At 46.0% G+C, this 20,824-nt stretch overlaps 1 protein-coding gene across 1 annotated transcript; it reads left to right on the plus strand.

The window, feature by feature from the left end:
* Positions 1-4,195: 4,195 nt before the first annotated feature.
* Positions 4,196-19,243, plus strand: LOC140216440 (uncharacterized). The gene is made up of 4 exons (XM_072286786.1): positions 4,196-4,239; positions 6,935-7,013; positions 15,361-15,449; positions 18,655-19,243. The coding sequence occupies exons 2-4, from the start codon at positions 6,962-6,964 to the stop codon at positions 18,814-18,816; spliced, it is 303 nt and encodes a 100-aa protein (XP_072142887.1). The 5' UTR covers positions 4,196-4,239; positions 6,935-6,961; the 3' UTR covers positions 18,817-19,243.
* The last annotated feature ends 1,581 nt before the right edge of the window (positions 19,244-20,824 follow it).

The following is a 20,824-nucleotide window of genomic DNA, read 5'->3' on the forward strand; positions in this document are numbered from 1 at the left end:
GCCAGCAGCATAAGTAGATGCAGACTATATATATAAGGCCACTGCAGAATAAAGGTCTCTGCAAGAAGTCTCTAATTGCGCCTAATTTGCGTCCGCATATTTCATTTCACTCTTGCAAATTTACTCATTTTACAACACCACCTAGTTCCCCACTGTCCTCTACTGCGGTACCTTCGAATACACCTCCGCTGCCTGAGATCCTTTGCGGAGCCACTCCTAACAAGAAAACCAATGGCTACAGAACCGCGCAATCTACTTTATTTATTCTGTATATTCATCCTGCATTAGCATTTCTGCACTAAAGCTCGCATTCACCATGAGGACGGATCACATATACGCACAAGCTGCACCCTTTCACTACTCCGTAAACTTTACCATCGACCGTGCCTTCACCTGATTTTCGAACCCCTTACAGTCTGCGTTCCACCCACAGGTAACTATATCAAAATAAAACAAGCCTCTTGTCGATCCACACTTATTGCTACGAATGATAGGTAAATGAAACAAAATCCATGATACTGTGCTACTGAAATAGATTTCACAATTGTCCAAGAACATTTACACACACTGTGTTCATTACGTACTCTAGTTACGCTTCCGTAAAACGAGTTCTTGGGTGAGTTGGTCACTTATTGCAGGCATAAGAGCAGCGCCAAAAACACACACACAACAAAGTAACTTAATGGAACTAGCAGCGATTGTCCGTGCTTGTTAGTGTTCCTCTCTTTTGGGTGTGTTTTTTCGCGCTGCTGTTGTGCCTGCACTAGGTAATCTTGTTCACATTTTTTAAGGTACCAAAATACGTGTTTTACATATCCTACCCAATGTATAGCCTAAATTGCGAGTAAGACAGCATTCCATGTTGAGATAAGGAAAGTCAAGCTATTTCTTTGCACCTACTTCAACATCACCGCCAGTGTATTACATGTGATTGGTTCCATGTCTTCTTTCATCTAGAACCAATTTCTTGCTTACTGTTCTCCCAAGCACAGCAACGATCCCCTTATTCCTTCTACACCGAAGATTTCTCGCTCTACAACTTTTTATGTACTTCACAGTAAAAATGTTCCTTGCTTTTGCATATATTAAGGCATAGTTAAGGCATTGGAGGTGATATTTAAGTATAACTGTCGAAAGATGGCCTCCCATATATTATCTAGGCTTGGTAGAAATGGTGGTACGCGTGCATTTCACTTCCTGGGGAGAATAAAGGCAGAGTTAAAAGTGCGGACTTACATTTTCACGTCTAAGAATTTGTTTGAGGTTACAGTTTTTTTTTAAATCCCTCGTACAACTCTGATAAATGTATTTCAATTATCTCCCATCACAATGTTACATCATTTTTGTAATGAACGTTGTATTTAGCGCGTTAAACGATGCTACAGTTTTGACCATTTGTACTTTTCATGACTTACCTTCCCTTGTTATCCTATTCTATTTGTGTATTTAGTTTCATTGCGTGGTATTTATATCACGTGGCGCTCATATTATTTTTGTATCGGCCCCTCCCTATGTGATAACTCTTGCAGCGTCCTTAGGGTTTCTTGTATAAAAAAGACGGTGGAGACGCAGTAACCTTTGATGGCGGTGGGGGAAAACTGATCTGATAGCTAAGCAAGGCTTAAAACAGTGCATTTTTTGTATTTCGTCCCAAGGAGGCTTGGAGTGCGTCAAGTCTGCTTGGGCTGGAATAAAGAAATGAGGGAATTGGCGGGTAAGGATGAGCAGACACGATACAATTGTGGCTGGTTACTGGCCTAGGTTCTGCATAGAAGCGAATAAATGCTGATCATAGGGATTCTGGTCAATTCGAACGCCTCTCCAGCGAAATGACCTGTACAACAAAGGATTGGTTACGTTCAATAAAGCGCGCTGCTGGGCTAGTTCGTACACGTCTAATTACCAGTATTGTGGTTTAACAAAAGACGAGAGACCACAGAAGCATCATAGACGGGCGGACGACACAATCAAAGGGAGGAGACCCCTCAAAAGGCAGAAGTTCATTCTTCAGGCAAAAAAGAATCAGCGTCACTCTGCACGAAATATACATGCCTTTTTATGCATGATTATTCGTGTACTTCGGGCTTGAATGCTTCACTTAGCAATATTTGCTCACGTTGTGCAGAATCAGGCTGATTGCTTTCTGTCATGAGGATGACCGTGCGTCTTCGTAGGTTACTGCTCTCTTTCGTTGCGTCGTGCGCCTTTTCAGGTTGCTTCCGTGGTCCCTCATATTATGCAGCACCACAATTCTAGTGATTGGTAATGCGTGGGCCTACATAGTTGTATCGGTATCAATGTTAGTGGTTCCGTAATGAAGGCCATTTCTAGAGTTTTCCCTGCATAACAAAGTAATTCACTCGTAGAAGACGACTGATTTGTCGCTTCACAACGAACGACACGTAGTAGTGCAGGCAGCCCCCTCGGCGTACACAACCGAGGTGAACTCGCGTTAGCAGTAATAGCAGCCTTAGCGACGCACTTGACGAGGGTGGCGATGCCAGCGAGCGTTACAGTCCCGCTGCTCCAATCCAGGAATCGCTCAATCCGCGCGCCTCTTGTAACACAGCAAATTGACATGTAATGATGATGTAATCGTAATTCACTGCCGATGACATCTTCAAAGCCAACCCTGGCCGGAAAGGACGCGAATATCAATGAAGGCCACAGTGATGGAGTGCCTAAAAACGAACCAAGGATTTCTGATGGCAAGGAAAACGACAACGGGATTTCACAATTTGCAACTCCACATTTCTTCGCTCCCACGCACCGCGGGGCTATATATGCAAAAAGATTTAGCGACCTATTTCAATAAGTAGCTCTTTAATCGTGTTTTCTCTTCCTGAACATCCTTAGCCTTCTTTGTTGCGAGTTGTACATTGTGCGATCTTTCTAGTGAAGGTTTCCCGTCAATGAGCAATTTCAGGGGTCCCAAACACTACATTATAAACGCGTTTGATTGTATGTTGGCTACCGCAAATCTTTCATAAATGCTTTTGACCCATTGTCGCGCTTCATTGACATTTTGACGCCCTTCCTCGCTCAAGCATTTTGACAGCGAGCTTGCGCTGCCATCGATTAAGATGTGCTCATGTTTGCTTATTAGCGTGTGACACCGTGCTTGTTATTTGGTTTCTTTGTCGGTGTTTAGAAGTTTATATGACGGATAAAACTACTATCCTTACCTGGTGTAGATAGCTGTATACTAATTTGCTTTGGAATCGATGTTTCACCTCTCGTGCGAAAATGAAACTGTTTTATTTCTTGCGTGGAGGGAAGTGTTCCCATACCTTAGCTTTTTAAAACATATGAAACCATGGTAACGGTACAAAAAAAAAATAGCTGATAGAGCTTTACCTGCTCAAACCATGATATGATTGTGAGGCATGTCGTAGTTGTATTCTGGAAGTCGGGACCACTTGGGGCCCTTTAACGTGCACCTAAATCTAAGTACACATTCGTCTTCGCATTTCACCCCCATCGATATGTGGCCACGGTGGCCGGAATTCGATCCCGCGACCTTGTGCTAAGCAGCCCAACACCATAGCCACTAAGCAACTACGGCAGGGTTTCACCCCTCTTACCCCTTTGGACCCGCTGAAGGTTATGTGCAGCAGCTGCAACCGGCAAAAGATATACAGGAACAAAAGCAACAGTACAGGCTGTGCTGGCCGTCTCGCGTCCCTTGTAGCCATTGTGATATTTTTTATTGCACTAGCCCTCTTTCTTACTAAGTAACCTCTCGCACTCATTGTGGCTAGAAGCTAATGTACAACGAATCTCGTAGCCACGAATAAGCGGCGCGCGTAGGCCAGCTTCTGCTATTCTCTGTACAGATATTTCCAGGATACTTTCTCGAGGGCTGCAAATGAGTAATTCACTAAAGGTACCTTCTTGACTGTGGTGTTCTAGTTCGCCATCGACAACACGTGCCGCATCTCCAGTAGGAACTGTCGACACGGCACGCTTCCTGACACCTTGAAAACATGTCCCCTCTCTAAAGAAGCAGGGGCACAAAAGGAAAAAAAACATGTTCTTTTAGTTCAGCATGCCTGTTCGGCAGCATAACGGTCTCTTTCGACAAGTGTCAAAGCACAATGCCTTCACTTTGCAAGGACACGTGTCACAAGTTTGCTCATGGTAGTGTTTTCTATAAAAGGGTGAGAGCCGTCGCTAAGCCATTCCGCGTCTTCGTACAATTACAACAAGGTCAGCAGCATCATTGCCTACTTTGCAGTTGTAAGTGCTTTCCAGGAACAGTGCACAGTTGTTCGTCTATCCGATCGGTAGGTCTTGCACTTATTGCCGTATTTGTTTGCTTACTGAACCTAGTGAGGGTGAGGACGTGGAACAAAAAGCATTTTTGAGTTGAAGGATAAGCCATTCTGCAGTGAAATTTAAAAAGGGGAGCGCCATGTCGTTACCACACTCTCCTCAAGCTATTGGCGTCTTTGTTAAAATTAGGCACAAACTTGAAACACTTTTTAAAGTAATCATAGGATGGCGTCACTAATAAACATGGTCGTCTAATAATTATCCTGCCACATATTTTTTTTTTCAAATCCTTTGAGTGCGTGTAAAAGGCGTCAGGGGTACATTTATCGCATCGATGTATGGTTTTCTCTCATCTTTCGTGTCGACTAGCGCGCTGGAAGCTATCCAAATGGCATGGCAAGGGGCATGGCAAGGGGCATGGCAAAAGAGAAGTTCCATCCCAAAAGCTGGCCATTATCGTCCTACCCCTGGAGTCACCTTCCCTAGACACCAATCAGAGCAAACAGTTTTCAGAGCACCTTGCAGACGGGGAGTCAGGGCTTGTTCGTGGCACTAGGTCGAGGCCGCGGTATCTACACTACGTAGCCCACCTTTGCAATGTCTGAGCCCCCCGCAGCATACGCAGTTCAGTGCAACTGTCATGCATTTACGGGAAGTGCAAGGCTTACATACTTTTTTGTGTGTTTTCTATGAGATCTGAGGTTTATATATTTTTTATTTCTATCACTCAAATTCAGCCCTGATTGTTTTACTGAGAATCTTGTGGGGCTCATGAAACCCGGCAATACCTGTTGGCACATTCTGGCTACGTGCGATGCAGCTGCTGACGAAATCCCCAAGTATGGATCAAGAAATATTTCACAGTTTTTGAAATGAGATTACAAATTCCCTGCGGCATGTAGGGCAAGTGTATATGGTTCACATGTTCACAGTAGACTTGCCAATAGATGCGCAACTTAGGTTACTACTTTCAAAAAAAGTGTTTCAAGGTCCTGTTAAGACGAGAGATGGTTCCATACAATAGATTATATCCCATAAATTGCTTGCATTGAATATTCAGCTATGTAATCTAACTAAGCTCTAAATTGGGTTTTATTGCTATAGTACTTATACGGACCTTCGAGGGGTTGGCGCCACCGCCGTCATGCTTCCCTGGTATCGATGAAGCATGCACGGTTTAAGCGCGAAGGGTTAGAATACCTCCGGGTACGGGCTGTGCGTATGGCTCGAAAAAACGACAAAGCCACGGGGACGCACCACCCCGCTTTGGTTAATGTTATCTGCCGCAGCCAGGACAGTGTTCTGGCTTCCGCTGCTGGCGTGAGCGTTCTGCTCTCACACATTAAAGTAAATGCTTAGGAGCAGTGTGCATGCCAGCGGCGGTGCATACGCTACTCCGAGCGAAACGATTAGCAAACTTCAAGCTTAATCCATGTAATCCTTTCATGGGTGCCGACAAAGGCGACGCTTTTCCATCGTTGTCATCTCATGAACCACCAGGGTGCGGCGCCGGTAACTCCGTTTCCAGCGTTCCTCATCGTGCCAGCACTGCGCCCGGTACTATTTGTCCTGCGCAGCACGAGTGTGCGTTTTCTCTTGATGCGTCGTGCCATTACGCATTTGCTTGCTTTGAGATCTCCGTGTGAGAAACTCAAGCGCCACCGTAAATAGTTTTGTTATCTCTTCGAATGCTTTGCGTTCGGGCGAATGAGCTAATATTTAAATTACAACATAGGCACACATTCTAAACAAAACAAAGCATGGCAGCGCTAGCCAAGTTTTCTTTTTACCGCTGGTAGCAATACTGACTAGTTTCATCCAGAAAACACTGAGCAGTTAACCCCTACATATTTATACGTTTAGGGGGCTTTCTATAATTTGCTGTCAGATTAAGGCGCCTAATGTTTAGAATCCTTTTGAGAGTTGCTTGTTTTCAACAGATATAATAAAATCAGAACTTTTCTGTATGTAAATCCTAAATTTGTTGGCCAATTCCCCACTCTTTTTTTCATCATCGTGTCGTAGGCAGTCGAGGATTTCCATTATAATGCCTATGTTGCACGCTGCAAGATTCGTGTTGCATAACCATGACCAAGGAAGGGCCTGCAGTGTATAGAAACAGTCCCTTTAAGGCCGTCCCAAAGAACTCCAAATAAACACAATATATGTCTAAAAAACCATCGTTTTGTGATTGCTGATGTGATCGCGTTAGTGCAAATGTATATTATTGACGTCAACCTTATAAACCATATTATGGAAAAGAATCTGAAAATCTACTTCTGTACCCACTCTCCTCCCTCATCAATGATGGTTCTGTATAATTTGCATGACACTTTGCGATAAATGGAACTATTGTGAATAAACGAGTAGAATAGTGTGAAGGAAGAACTATCATGTGCTCATGGTTGCATTCCAGACCACTCTATCTGCAGGCTGCTTGAATGCGTTGTTCATATCAGAGCTGCTAGAGCGACTGCCAATACATGTTACGCTCGGTACGGTGAATTATCTCGTATGCTGTCAACAAACAAACTATAATGGCGTCTGCCCGTACTCTTGTGATATTAGTGTCGCAACGAGAACTGTGGACCATGCCTTAGAGTACGGCGTTCATGTTGAAATATGCGTTACTTAGTTTCAATCTCTTTATGTACTTCAGCTGTCAATTGCCCCGTTCTGCGAAGTTATGAAGACAGTGTATCTCTGCCTGGTGATGTGTGTCACCGCTGCAGTTTTGGGTAAGTTATCAACTCTTTAGGGATCCACTATCACGCTCAATATATTCTAGGAAGCTGCTCTAAGCCTTTGATCGTGGGCTTAATTATTCTATTCTTAGCTAACCTACAATTAGCAATAATTTTTGAATGGTGCAAATATTTAACCTAAGGGCCCCTCACCAGACCCCATAGCAAATTTAGGTTATACGCTGGAAGTTGTGACGTGTCCTCTAGGGAGCGTTCTGCCGCAAACATTTTTCTAATCGCCTCAATAATTGCCGACAGAGAAACATTTTATTGACAGGAACTCATGATTTCTGCAGGCGAGCTTCATAAGTGCCTCCAGTTCAACAGTTCAGTAGTGCCTAGAGCTGCTTTGATAGGCTGACGCCACGCTCTTCGGTGCTTCAGTTCATCTTAAAATCCCCATCAAAGGGAAACACTTTAAGCCAAGCTAGCAGTAAGACGTAAAATGAAGGGAGGAGTGCAGGGGATAAAGTAAATGTCTCTTTCTATTTGAAGACATGGCATGCCATATCCACCATAAATTCTTTATTTATCGGTAGTAGAATGCTCCGAATGCACCTGTGAATGTTTATTCTAACCTCTGCTACATGAAACAGCGCAAGACTTGTTGCGCATAATAATATTCTTCCCTTGATCCAACCACGGCAAAAAAATGGGCCTGAAGGAGTATGATGGGCTGACGCGGTAGGATTTGCTAATCTATGAAACTAGATCGAGCTGAAAGAAGCAATGTCGGTGGGGGAAGCATGTCATGTGATCAGTCTTGATAATGAGTGCAACTCCATCAATGTAGTAGCAGAAGGTTTTCAGTGCGCAGCTAATCGTGAGACAAATCTGTTCTGTCGCCAAATAATTTTGCTACGCGTATCTAACAGCGGTTAGCAAATGCCACCGGCCGCAAGCTACCTTCGCGCTGTTTGAGCAAAACCGATCCTACACCACGATCGCTGATGTATCACACATGCCTATTGAAATCAGGTAGCCTTAACAAATCGGTATTCATGAGCACGTTTACGAAGTTGCGCAGCGCCGCCTCCTGCTCGGGACCCCACCTCCAATGCTAACGTTTCCTCCACACTATAGTCAAGGAGACTTGCAGTGCAGCGATGTCTGGGAGTATGTGGCGATAGAAGTTCACCAGCCCCAAAAGGCAACTTAATTTACCTATGCCTGCCGCTGACGGGCAATTCAGTGATGATTGAGCATTGTCATCACATACTAGAAGGTATCCGTTATCCTGTGAAAACCGTAGTAGCGCTATTCACGTTGTTTCTGTCTGAGTCATGGTCGGGTTTAGTGTTATCTCCGCTGACGTCAGACACTTCAGCGCGTACCTGAGAGGCCACAAGTGCTCATCAAAGGTACGCGAATATACCACGACATCATCCAGGTAAGGAAGAGCGTGATACCAGCTTGTGCCACGCAAGACGCGATCCATCAGGCGCCGGCAAGTCCCAAGGCGCACCTACCACTCGAAATGGCATTCGACAAAATTAAAAAGGCCTTCTGTGACAAGTGAAGGCAGTTTGCATTCGGTCACAGCTAATGATCAACTTCCAATTGAAAGTGTCCTCTACTTGAATCGAGCGTAGCAAAATACTTCCCTTCGCCAACGTTGGGAAAGACCGAGGGAGTATAAGGAAGCGGATATGCGTCCTTGCGTGTTACCTCTTTCAGGCGGCGATAGTCAACTTAAGGGCGGATCGTGCCATCCTTTCTCAGTAACCAACGCTAAAGGAAAATCCCACAAGCTATTTAACTTTCAACAACGCCTGAACCAAGAAGTCTGTCCAGGATGTTGTCTAGAGCTTTCCTCTGAGCCAAGCTCACCGGTGGACGAGTCCGCTCCTTGGCAGAGGCGTCACCTGTCTCAATTTCGTGTCCGATTTGCATACCACAGGCAGGCTGCTCTCTGAGTTCGGCGTCATGCACATTCAGAAGCGATGAGTTGTTGAAAAACGTTGAAAACATTTCGAGGAGCATTTTCGGGCGATCGTTCTGCCCATCTGCGCCCGAATAATCATCGAAGGAAGTTGTCTCTGACGCATGGCGCGAGCGTTGCAGGTCGACGTGCTGCACCCTGTCGGGAAGCAAAAACAGTCAAAGGAAGCTGGCGATGGGGTGCATCGTGAGTGAGCTGTGGGCTAGCCGGGCAAAGTGGGGCTAAGGCTCGTAGGAGTGTGTAGTTGTTAGGTGTGGACATCTGACATGGTCTGGAGTGTAGCTGGCATGGTGACATCGTAAAAACAGGAGCTGGATGCGGCCGTAAGGCGTACAGCGACGAGGGGTGAATGTCCGTGGAGGTAGTACAGGTGGAGACTTGGAAGAGCTCAAAAGCTTGAGTGACCTTTGAGAGCAGCGCTGAGGACTCTGCTCGTCGCTGCAGATATGATTTACAAATGTGAAAGCATTATGTTGCTCATGAGGCAGAAAATCCAGCGTAGTTGCGATTGCCGTTGGCCCCAAAGGGCTGCGAGCCCTGGAATTTTAGTAAAACTCCAAAACACGCCGTTTGTGGTAAATAAGGGTAATTAAGGCGCAGTTAATTAAGGTATAGTTACTTACGGCACCTAACCCGCGCCCTTTGGAGGGCGTCAAGCCTTTGATGGGATTCGAGCCCTCGACCTTTAATGGGAGTTGAATACACCACCCCTGGTGTTAATTAAGTTCAAGTTCCTTAAGACACAATGAATTAAAGTAGAGTTAATTAAGCCACTTGAACCCATAGCTTTTGCTGGGAGTCGACCTCTCTACCTTTGATGCCGGTCCAACCAACGACCTTTCATTGTGGTGTAAGATCTCATTGAATTTTTCGATCTCGGGGGTCGCAGAAGAATGTAGGTTGTGTCTGCGGTGGCGAAACTTGGCAAGGTCGGAGGCAGCAGAGTCATCAAGGTGCAGAATTCCCGTGCCGACTCGGAACCTGGCTCAGCGAACGACGTGGAGGAAACGGGTGAGGGATGGTTCGGGGCAGAGTGGCAGGAGAGGCGTTCTGAGAAAGACCCGGTGGTGTGTGGTGCAGTCCGTTGGGCCGGCGATGTCACCATTTTCTCGCGCCATCGCTGATGGAGATAAAGTCCATAAAAAGGCCGGTATTATTGTCGAGCCGATATCCTTGACGAGACCATTAGGCGCATACATGCATGATAGACAACCCTGGTAAAAGCGCGAGGCTGTGGACTGCGCGGCAGCGCACTTGTCTGTCCAGCAGGCGGTAACGCTGCAGGTCGAGGAAATAACGCTGGCCGAATGAGGATGGCATACAGGCGCAGGGAGAGACGTGCTTGCTGCTGGACGTAAGGGTGTTCGCAGCGATAAGTTGCATATTATGCGGGAAAGCTCTGGAAAAGGGCAGTAGGTAGCGCCGTAGGTGTTCAGGATGGTCTTTCGTAGCTCGTCTTAGGAGCGCGGGCCAGCTGATGGAAGCGTCAGGTGGAGCTGGAGGTCAAGTGGCAGTACGTAGAACAGTGCCTGATACTTCAACTCCTGGATCAAGAGATTCTTCAGCTCCAGAGTAGCCTAAACTGCGCGAACCATTTGCTTACGTAGCCGGGTGGGAACAACGTTAGTGCTGGGGCAGGTCTCACCATGCTCACTAATCTGAACTGGGATTCTGGCCAGTTAGCCATGGCAGCGTATCTCTCTGTGGAAGGTGCGTCCGACCAGGTCACAAATGATGGGTCGAAGCGGAGTGCCAGCACAGCAGAACCAGTGTAGCAGGCTTCTAGAACAGAAGTGCACGTGGAGCGCGCGCTGCCCATATTTAATTTCCTCGTCTTTCAAAGCCAGTCCCAAGGCGCCGGCTGAGATCTCCTACCTTAGCGTCCCCGCGTTGTGGCGTCGGTTGGCGCTACAACGTAGTGAGTATGAAGAGCGCTCCTCGAGATTATGGCAGTGGGACAGCGATGTCGATGTTAATGTGACTGAACCAGGCGTCAGGTGGACGAAAGGAGTGATTTGATGCCGGCTCGGTTTGATGCCGAGTCGGCTTGGAACGTTGACAGTGAAGGCATTCGCGAGCCTAGCGAAGCACGTCCGAGTTAACACTCAGCCACACAAAGTGGGAAGTAATTAGACACTGGGTGGCACGAACTCTGGTATGACTTGCACCGTGTAGCTTGTTAAATATTTGATGGCGGAGTCTGAATGAAAAAAAAATGGTCGTGTTGAAGCCCTTGACACGTTGCAAGTGATAGTGCCTGACGAAAATGGAAGTGCATGTGGGACAGTGCTAATTACGTAGTAGAGGACCGCAAATCCCTAAGACTGACATCGGAACGCTGCGCCTTGGCAACTTCTGCGTATACGGGAGAATGCATTTGCGGCTGCGTTTACTGGGCCATCAATGTATCGTATACCCACGGAGAACTCGGAGATGAAATTGAGGTGATATATCTCGCGTGCTGTATAAGATTGGTGATAACCGCGAAAAGCGAACTTAAAAGGCTTGTGATCCGTGATGACATGAAAGCTTGCTTCTTCCAGCAGGTGTGGGAAATTCCAAATGCCCAAGCATATCGCCAGTATCTCGTGACCGTACCTGCTGTAGCGCGTTTCTGCAAGCTTCAGCTTCCGGGAGAAAAACAGGAGTGGGCACGAGGAGCAGAGTCCTATACTAGCAGCGTCCTATAAATACCTAGGTGTCACTGTATGCAATGATCTGTCTTGGCATGAACATATTTGTAACATCATATCAACTGCTAGTAAAACACTAGGTTTTTTTTAAAACGTAATCTCCACCAGGCACCTCAATACGTAAAACTACTTGCCTACAAGTTCCTTGTTCGGGCAAAACTTGAATATGCATCTGCCATCTGGAGCCCAGACCAAACATATCTCATCACCTCACTTGAATCTGTTCAGAACCGCGCTACTAGGTTCATTCACTCACAATATTCATATGATGTCAGTATTACCGCACTTAAAACACAATCGGGACTAACACTACTATCTAATCGCCGACGCATTGCTAGTCTTGAGCTCTATCACAAGTTCTTTTTCAGTAGCCTTCATCATGCGCCATACATCGTTCCTGAGGCACGCATCTCTCACCGCACCAGTCATCCGCAGCAAGTCGCACGCCCGCGTGCCCAAACCACTCATTTTTCCGCCTCGTTCTTTCCTCGAGCAGCTAAAGACTGGAACGACCTTCCTGCTGACATTGTTAGCATCACTTGCATGTCTTTATTCCTACAGCATGTGATTGATCACTTTGAATATAACTAATGAAGTGTACCAAATGTGTAACTTATGTTAAACCCACCCCTTATTCAACACCCCCTCTGGGGATTTAAGGACAACAAATTGAACTGAACTGAACTGAGTTGTGCTGTAGCTGTTGTAAAACGTTGCTGACAGCTGCACTAGCTGTATCGGTGATAAGGCGCATTAGTGCAACATCTAGATGCTGCACCAGAAGTGTGACATCTGACAATGCATTTTCGGCTGCGTGAAATTACTCTTCGGTGTTGGATGTCCAGGACAGTGGAGCGGATGGAGCTTTAGTGGTGCGCCTGCGTACAGACAGGGATTTGAGTAGCAGCACCGTCGTTTTTAAGTGTTTACAGCGGATGTCAATGCTGAGATGCGTCCACAACGTCTTGAGACTCCTCAACCTGCTCTGTAGGGAATGCAAAGACAGCGTGCAGGAACTTCGCGTGCTGGGACGTAATGCACCGAAGGTCGAAGATGGCCTCCACCTAATTAAAACAGGCTGCAGGATTTTCTCACAAAGGAGGCCCTCTGCTCTGGTCGTACGTCTCTAGTTCGTGGCTTCATCCATGGTGTTGTGGTCGCGGCACAGTCACGTCTGGGTCTCCACATTAGAGCGACAGGGGTTAGGTCTACTACAACAATGAGTCAGTGAGCGAAAGACTTGAGAAACGTTCGGACCTTTGGCAGGAGCAGAGAAAAACCTTTTCTATTCTTCGTCAAACCTCGCAGCTCGCAGCACGAGGCACGAGACACACGCGCCGGGGCGCTCCATGTATAAAAAGAGACCGAGGAAGATTACGATGTTTGCTACACTGCTCGTCACAAAAATGCCTCTTTGATACCATCTTTGGTGACTGGGTATGTGGTAATAGGTGGGCTCCGCTCTTCAATGGACGTCTTCGACGCCAGCTTGGATCTTTAGGCATGTGCTGCTGAGAATGTGCGGCTGTGCAATGACAAACAAGACCCCTTAATATTCTCTGATGTTGAGCGAAATCAAACCGATACCATAAAGCATCTTCAAGGACAGAACTCGCAAAAATTAGCTGGCTATGCCACAAATTCGCTTGGTAGGTGCCACTTTTCAAAGGACGCCTTTCGCTCCAACACTTTTAGGAGCTGCGCTATGAATGCACTGGACTCTTTAATTCGATTATCGTAAACTTGATTAACTAAGTGCCACTGAATATGCGAAATGCGAGGAAGCAATTCTCAGCGCTCGCAGCCAGCTGCGTGCCACACTTCTCGTTTCGGATGCCACACGTTGGCGTGTTGCGTGACTCTCGAGAGAGGATGGCAACGAGCGAATGGGCCGGAAAGCGACTCCGGAGCGGAAACTGGGCAGGTCATAGACATTACCAACTGGCGCTTGCCTGTTTGCTAGATGTTTGGAGATGTGTGCATGCGTGCGCAGTCTAACGCATATGAGTAACCGATGTGCAGAAATAATTGTTCATTGAGAGGCGCGTGTAAGCTACAATCCTCTTGATTATGATGTCATTGGCGAATCATAATAGAGGGGGCCTAAAAGACAGTATAAAGGGTCTAGTTTTTATGCCATATTGTCCCCTTCTCCTGCTTGCAGCTGAATATTTATCTTGCACGTTGATGACAGCATTGTCCACAGACAACGGATGTTTTAGAGCGAAGCGGTATATGGCTAGCCGTTTCGTCGGTCCATCCGTCTGTCGTCTGTACGCCGACAACTCCTCCGTCGCAAGCCCATGCGGATACGCGAAAGAAATGGAAAGAGAGGCGCGCGATTGGTTCGGCCAGTAGTGACGACGTTTCTCTGCGTCGCAGCCGAGCGCGCGTGCAACAGTTTCTCTCCGGCTCCGAATTGGGCTGGCCTCGCGCCATGTGTGCTCCTAAGGAGCAGACAGCTTCCGACCAGCAACACCGCGAGCAGAGCCCGTATTGATGTTGCAGCCCGGATGCAACAACAGGCTCGTGCAGCCAGACGCGAGCAGCAACTGTGTACTGTGGATGCGGCAGCCTACCAAGCCGCCGTTTATTGAAACATCTATATTAACTGAGTGATAAATACCGGGGCCACAGATTTCAGCTTTGCTGGTTAACCATCTGTACGGAAAGCTTGGGCAGTGAGTTTTTTGGAACTCTGCGCTAGTTACGTTTCTGCAGAAAATGCTATATCACGCTGATAATGCACACTCCGTTCGCAGCCTGGAAGTGCCGGGCGCGCAGCGTTATAGAAAGGAAGGGTGCACAAATGATTACTGTTGTGGGTGAGAGATACGCTCCAAAGCATGTAAACTGCTTTTACGGTGCCATGGGGAGAGGGGTCTTCTCCCTCTCTTTCTGATTGGCTGATACTCCCCAGAGTTTTCGCCGCACTGCCAGGTGTCGGTGACAATGGAGTTCCATAAAATTCGAGACTCCTCCTCGGTTCTCATTTTTTTCACCTATTTACAAAAGAGTTGCAGCGTTCCTTTAAAAAAGGCTGAGTGTCGTTTAAATAGATTAGAAAGTACCGCTTATTCAATAAAAAGAGCTTCAGTCTCACTGTGAGTGTTATCTTCCTAAGCAAGAAAATTTGAGAAACATGTAACATGCGTACAAAGTACCACTGTAGCTACTTGTGTAGTGATTAGATTTTATTGGCGTAAGGCCAGGATTTCTTAATAGAAAATCAATTAACCAGATATGCCTTAAATATTATAAACAAGTCAAAGACACAGGTTCCATTTATTTGAGAAATATTTGTGGTAAAAGTACCATGTAAACGTATTAATACCATGTAAACGTATACCATGTAAAAAGATGTGCCACTATACTAACGTATTGGTGATGTCGCTTGGGTGCGAAAATACAGAATCGTAACAGCCTTCTATGTTGGTATCTCGAGTAATAACACCACCGTTCAATGAACCTAAATGTGTTGGACGAAATGTTTACCAAAGCTACCTAAATTTTTTTCATGAGTTTATCCTAAAGCAAACCGACGGTAACCAAAAGAATAAGCCATTCTTCGGCTCAATTCATAAAAAAATAAATTTTGTAATTGAAATGCTCGCTGACTAATTGTGGAACACACATCAGCTGACCTCATGTTACAATAACTTGATGATTTATAACTCATGTGATGTTTTCGTTTCTATGCTCCTAGCACACCCGCACCACGGCGAAGGCTGGCGCAGAAGAGGTGGACCACGTGGTTTCGGAAGTCGACCAGCACTGTGGCTTGCCCCAGCCCTCGTAAGTATAGTGAAGAACAAGTCGATCAGATCGTGGAATAACCACTGGCGTCTTACTTGCCAAAGCTGAGCTAATGAAGGATAATAATTGGTCGATGAATATGTGTGTTCTTGCGTAGCCCAGAATGCGTGTTCAAAAAATTGAGCCAGAGAATTATTATGCGCTATCAACTACACCTTTTACAACTACAGCGGTTCTCTAATCATTTTTGTTTTGTGTGCTGCCATCGCTGACTATTGGTGGAATGCCCAAAGGATTTCCCGAATTTTTACTTCATGAAAGTCTTCGTAACCGATGCGTATTTGAACCCTGGACCAAGAGATATTCAGTCGAACTCTCTGGCTCTCAGCAGCTTCAAAAATACTGCAGCAAAGTATAACTATGCCTCGCATCTCGAGCACCCGTCTTGAAAAACTAGGGGCGCTATAACGTAAGGCTATTACAAATTTTTCTATTTCTATCCTGCAATCAGGGGCCCTATAACGTAAAACTATTCCAATATGTTTCTATTCCAATCTCCTGACGTCAAATTTGCGTAACCACCAACGCAAGCACCGGGCGGTCACCCGCAGGGTTGTCTGAACAGACCTATCAAACGCTCTCCTCGTTCATAGGAGGTCACTTTTGTTTGCTTGAAAAACGAATAACATTGCCTACACTGAGCGGCTTGTCGCATCTGACTGGCTGACAAGAGGCGAGGAGAACACTCAAGTGGAGAGGGATTCTATGGGGCTGAGCCACTGCACTGAAAGTTGATAAACGGATGAAGAGCGTGGTGCCGGCGTCTACGATTGGTCGTTTTTCCCTTACTTAGCTTGCGGTGGCTCGTCGAAAATCACGGCGGCATGCAACGGAAGCTCAAGAATGACACTCAAACGGACCCTCAGCAAAGGAGAGTTGGCAGAATGAGGGGGTAAACAGGCCGAAAGTGCTTGAAAACGTTACACGGTCACGCAAGGTGTCATATTATACGCAAATACACCCATGCTCTCCGGCAGGTGCGAGTAGCCAGCGTCTGAGCGATCGGCGGCAGCCATCTTCTATTCCTTTCGGAACGGGGCAGCTTGCGTCTATTCCGAAGAAAATTCAGTTTTGTTCGGCATGTTAATGCATCTTTATCGGGTACACGTCACTTTGACGCGGTGAGTTTATGCGGTTTTGTGACGTCGCGTGACGGGCAGGTGAAGTGGGTGCAGCCCGAAAACTTTTTACCAATAGCCGAGGGCTAATGTCCAAAAGGGGTCGAATCAGAAATAACTGTTTTTCTTTTTTCTGTCAAATCATGCATAATCAGTGTATACACATCATATCAGATGGGGACGTATCGCGGTTTTCGTGACGTCGCGTGACAGACAGGTGAAGTGGGGGTGGTCGAAAAAAGTTTTTGACCAATCGTGGAGGGCTGATAGCAGAATTGGAATAGAAAAGTTTGGAATAGTTTTGCGTTATAGCGCCCCAGGCCTTCGTCATCGGTCAAAGGCTTTTTTGAACCAGCCCCACTTGGCCTGTCTGTCATTTGACGTCAAGAAAACCACGATAGCTCGCCACCTGATATGACGCGCACACACTGATTAGGCACCATTGAACAGAACAAAAAAAAGTAGTTATTTTTTATTCGTCGTCTTTTCACCATTAGCCCTGGTCTATTGGTTAAAAGTTTTTGGGCTGCAGCTAGTTCACCTGCCCGTCACGCGACGTCACAAAACCGCGAAAACTCTCCGCGTCAAAGTGACGAGCACGCGTTAAAGATGCATTAATATGCCGAACAAAACTGAATTTTTTTCTGAATAGCCTCAGGCTGCCAAGTTCTAAAGGGAATAAAAGATGGCTGCCGCCGGTCGCTCAGGCACTGGCTACTCCAACCTGCCGGAGGGCATGGGTTTAGTTGAGCAGAATAAAACTTGTTGCGTAGCCGTGTGACGTTCTCAAGGAGTTTCGGCATGTTTACCATCTCGCTCTGCCAACTCTTCTATGCTGAAGATCCCTTTTAGCGGAATTCTTAGCCTTCCGTTGCATGCCGCCGCAATTTTTGGCCAGCCACCTGAAGCTAAGTAAGGGAAAGCGGACCAACCGCAGACGCCGGCACCAACATCTCTGCCCGGTTATCAATTTTCCGTGCACTGGCTCGGCCTCGTCAAATCCCTCTCCCCATCGAACGTGCTCCTCACCTCTTATCAGCCAATTATATAAGAGAAGCCGCTCATTGTAGGCAGTGTTATTCGTTTTTAAAGCAAACAAAAGTGACCTCCTATAAACAAGGAGGGTGTTTGATTGGTCTGTTCAGACAACCCTGCGTGTCACCGCCCGATGCTTGCGTCGGCGGTTGCGCAAATTTGACGTCAGGAAACTGGAATAAAAACATATTGGAATACTTTCGCGTTATAGAGCCCCAGCACAGAGGTGAAAGAATAATTGCCGTATGCATTATTGTGTTTTGCATCCAGATTTGGGACTTTATGATGTTTTGTAAGTGACGAGTTCTACCTAGTGCCACCTAAAGGCATCAGTCTCTCCTATTACGCCATGCAAACAAAAACATAGACGAAATATATACAATATGAATGAATCGATTGGCAATGAGAGAGCGGCAAGATAGTAAAAAGAAGGAAAGAAGAAACGTATCTCCCTATTTCGTCGTCACCGGCAAGCGCCACTTACACAAACGAAGATGACGCAGACTACATGCCCTCATGGGAAGAAAAAAAACAACCTAGGAGGAGCGGCTACACTCCTTTAACTTACGCTGTCACTTTGTTGTGTGTGTAGTGCAGGCCTGTGGCTTTTGACTTCCATAAGTAGCAAAGAGCGCTTCATTCGTATACAAGGCCCATAATTTGCTTTGTAAGTGAACCATATATTGATTCCCAGCAACACTGTATGAACTGATACGCTGCGGCGTGTGGAGAAAACGTATAAATGAGTTCGTCTTGTATGAATCGGGGCATGCCTGAAGGTAATTAGAACAGCCCGAGTTTTGAGGCACCATTGCGTTCGAACGCATTCTAAGAAACTGCTATGAAAGGGCGCAAATTATTTGAACGTTTCCTATAAAAATATTTAGGCTTGTGCAATACAAAAGTTCGATTAACACATTTTTGTTCTTACACGAAGCAAATAGAAGTTGTCCAGCTAGAATCTCGTTTGTTTTTTTTGTTAGCGATGTCTGAGTGTGGTGCTACAAAATTTTTACACCTTTTTCTTCCAGGTTCGTAAACTGTGCGCGCAAATTCGATTACCATCATCTGCAATTCCTGGAGTGACCCTGGATGGCAGCACAATTGGTGTCTCATTAGGCAGTGAATCTATGGTGAATCTTTCCCCTTCAAGTTCTATAATAACATCGCCAAGCACTGGACAGACTGTGTGACCGCGATTCTCCCCAACATCGTTAAAGAATGGACACAGTGGGAGAAAAGGATTCAAAGCCCATTGTTACAGGACCAACTAAGGGCCGTCCAGAGGGCCCATGATGTCGCTGAAAGGCTTGGCCTGACAGTGCCAACGTGGGAGCGGCCCGCCTTGATTTAAGAAGGCGAGCCTCCGGACTTCATTCCAATAAAAGTTTTCACACACACACACACTGGACAGATATCCCCGGCAATTACGTTCACTCCAGGTGTTTGATGCTATCCATGTCCCAAAAATGTCAATAACACGTGCTCCACCATCAACACAACTTTCAAAGAAGCAAGACGAAGTGTGAGGACGAGAGCCTGTGTGCCTATGTAAAATGTAAAATAAATAAAATCAAAGCGTAAATTACACAAAAATAAAGTACTCTGACACCGTCACAATTGTTGGTGCCAATTTGGAAGATTAGCGCGGTTGCATCGTAAATAGATTCGTATATTTTCCAGCCAGTTTTCTGATTTCGGGATGGGTACTGTGCCGTTTGACCGCGGCAGATTACTTACATAAAGGGGTAGACAAATATTATGCTACAAATTTTAGACTCTGCAAAAAAAAATCATACGAAGGTTGAAGCCTGGCTGTAATGAAGCATTGGGCTCATTTAACCTAAGTTCTTAGTGATGCAGGAAGTAGCGACTATTTTATGTTCTAATCACGTGGCTGCAACCGTGAACGTCTAGTTACAATTGTAATTTTTATTTAGAATCTAAACGTAGCTCAGACACAGCATTCTTCATAGCTGCTTTCACCAGTCATGCCCTTCCCCGTGTTATCCAAGTAGCTATGGCGATCTATTGATCAGCGCTAGGGCGCGGGTTCTATAGTCAACCAGTGCAACCGCGCTACAATAGCATGTCCATGCGAAAAGGCTAGTGTAAAGAGCATTTCCTGGAGCCGAAATGAACACAGGTGATAAAAATGACTGTATACATATATATATATATATATATATATATATATATATATATATATATATATATATATATTGTATGCGCTAGCGCTATTTGTGCATATCGTCGCCTTCATATGTGCATCAGACTCATCATATTATGGTTCATTCAGTGCTACGCCTCTGTACCAGGCAGCTGCTCAGAAATAAAACCATCGTATTGGTCGACGTCTCACAATTGGCGGAATGTGATTCGATTCTTTCCCACATCATCTTGCTTTTCCGATTCCACTGGAGGTACTGTCGGGTCGTCGTTAGCTTCTCGCCAAACACTTTGATGCCAGAACACAACCCATCCACCATTGCTACTACCATCTCTGCTCAGCCAGCAAGGCCGACCTGGACAGTGAACACCAAGGACGTTACATAAAAACTGCTGGAGGGGAAGCTCCGGCAGCTTCTTAACAAGAAAGGTGAAGCCAATGCTTGCCCCTTAACCACCTGGAATAGAGCCTTGTTGGCTAATCTCCGCTTACAGATTGAGTGATTTGGCTTTGTTATTGCAATGGTGGGCTATAAGAAAATAAAAGCTCGTTTTTTCCAACAAGAACAATTTCTTCTCAATATTAGTGACGTTCTCCCCAACACAATATGCCAGGACATTCAGGTTTCACAATAAAACCAGTAATACAGAGATACACGTAAATCAATATTTGTCTGGTAAAATAAGCCAACAATAAGGAGGTTGGTTAACTCATGGGAAAGCTTGCGAAAAACGCGTGTTCGCCATTTGTTATCCTTTATTAAGTGTTTTATTGTGTCCCTCCTGGGCAGCTTCACCTTCGGTACATCGTTTTCCCTCCATCAGTTTTTCTTTAACCTCCTTGGTAAACACCCAACAACGAGACCCTCCCGTATTTGCTGGACTCCGCGGCGACGACGCGGAAGATTGGACCAAGCACTACAACAGAGCAAGCAACGCCAATAATTGTGATGACACACACAAGCTAAAGCATATCGCTTTTCACCTCACCGAAGTTGCCAAAACGCGGTTCTTTAACCACGAATATTCACC

The sequence above is a fragment of the Dermacentor andersoni genome, chromosome 3 (genome assembly GCF_023375885.2).
Source record: "Dermacentor andersoni chromosome 3, qqDerAnde1_hic_scaffold, whole genome shotgun sequence".
Classification (NCBI taxonomy): Eukaryota; Metazoa; Arthropoda; class Arachnida; order Ixodida; family Ixodidae; genus Dermacentor; species Dermacentor andersoni.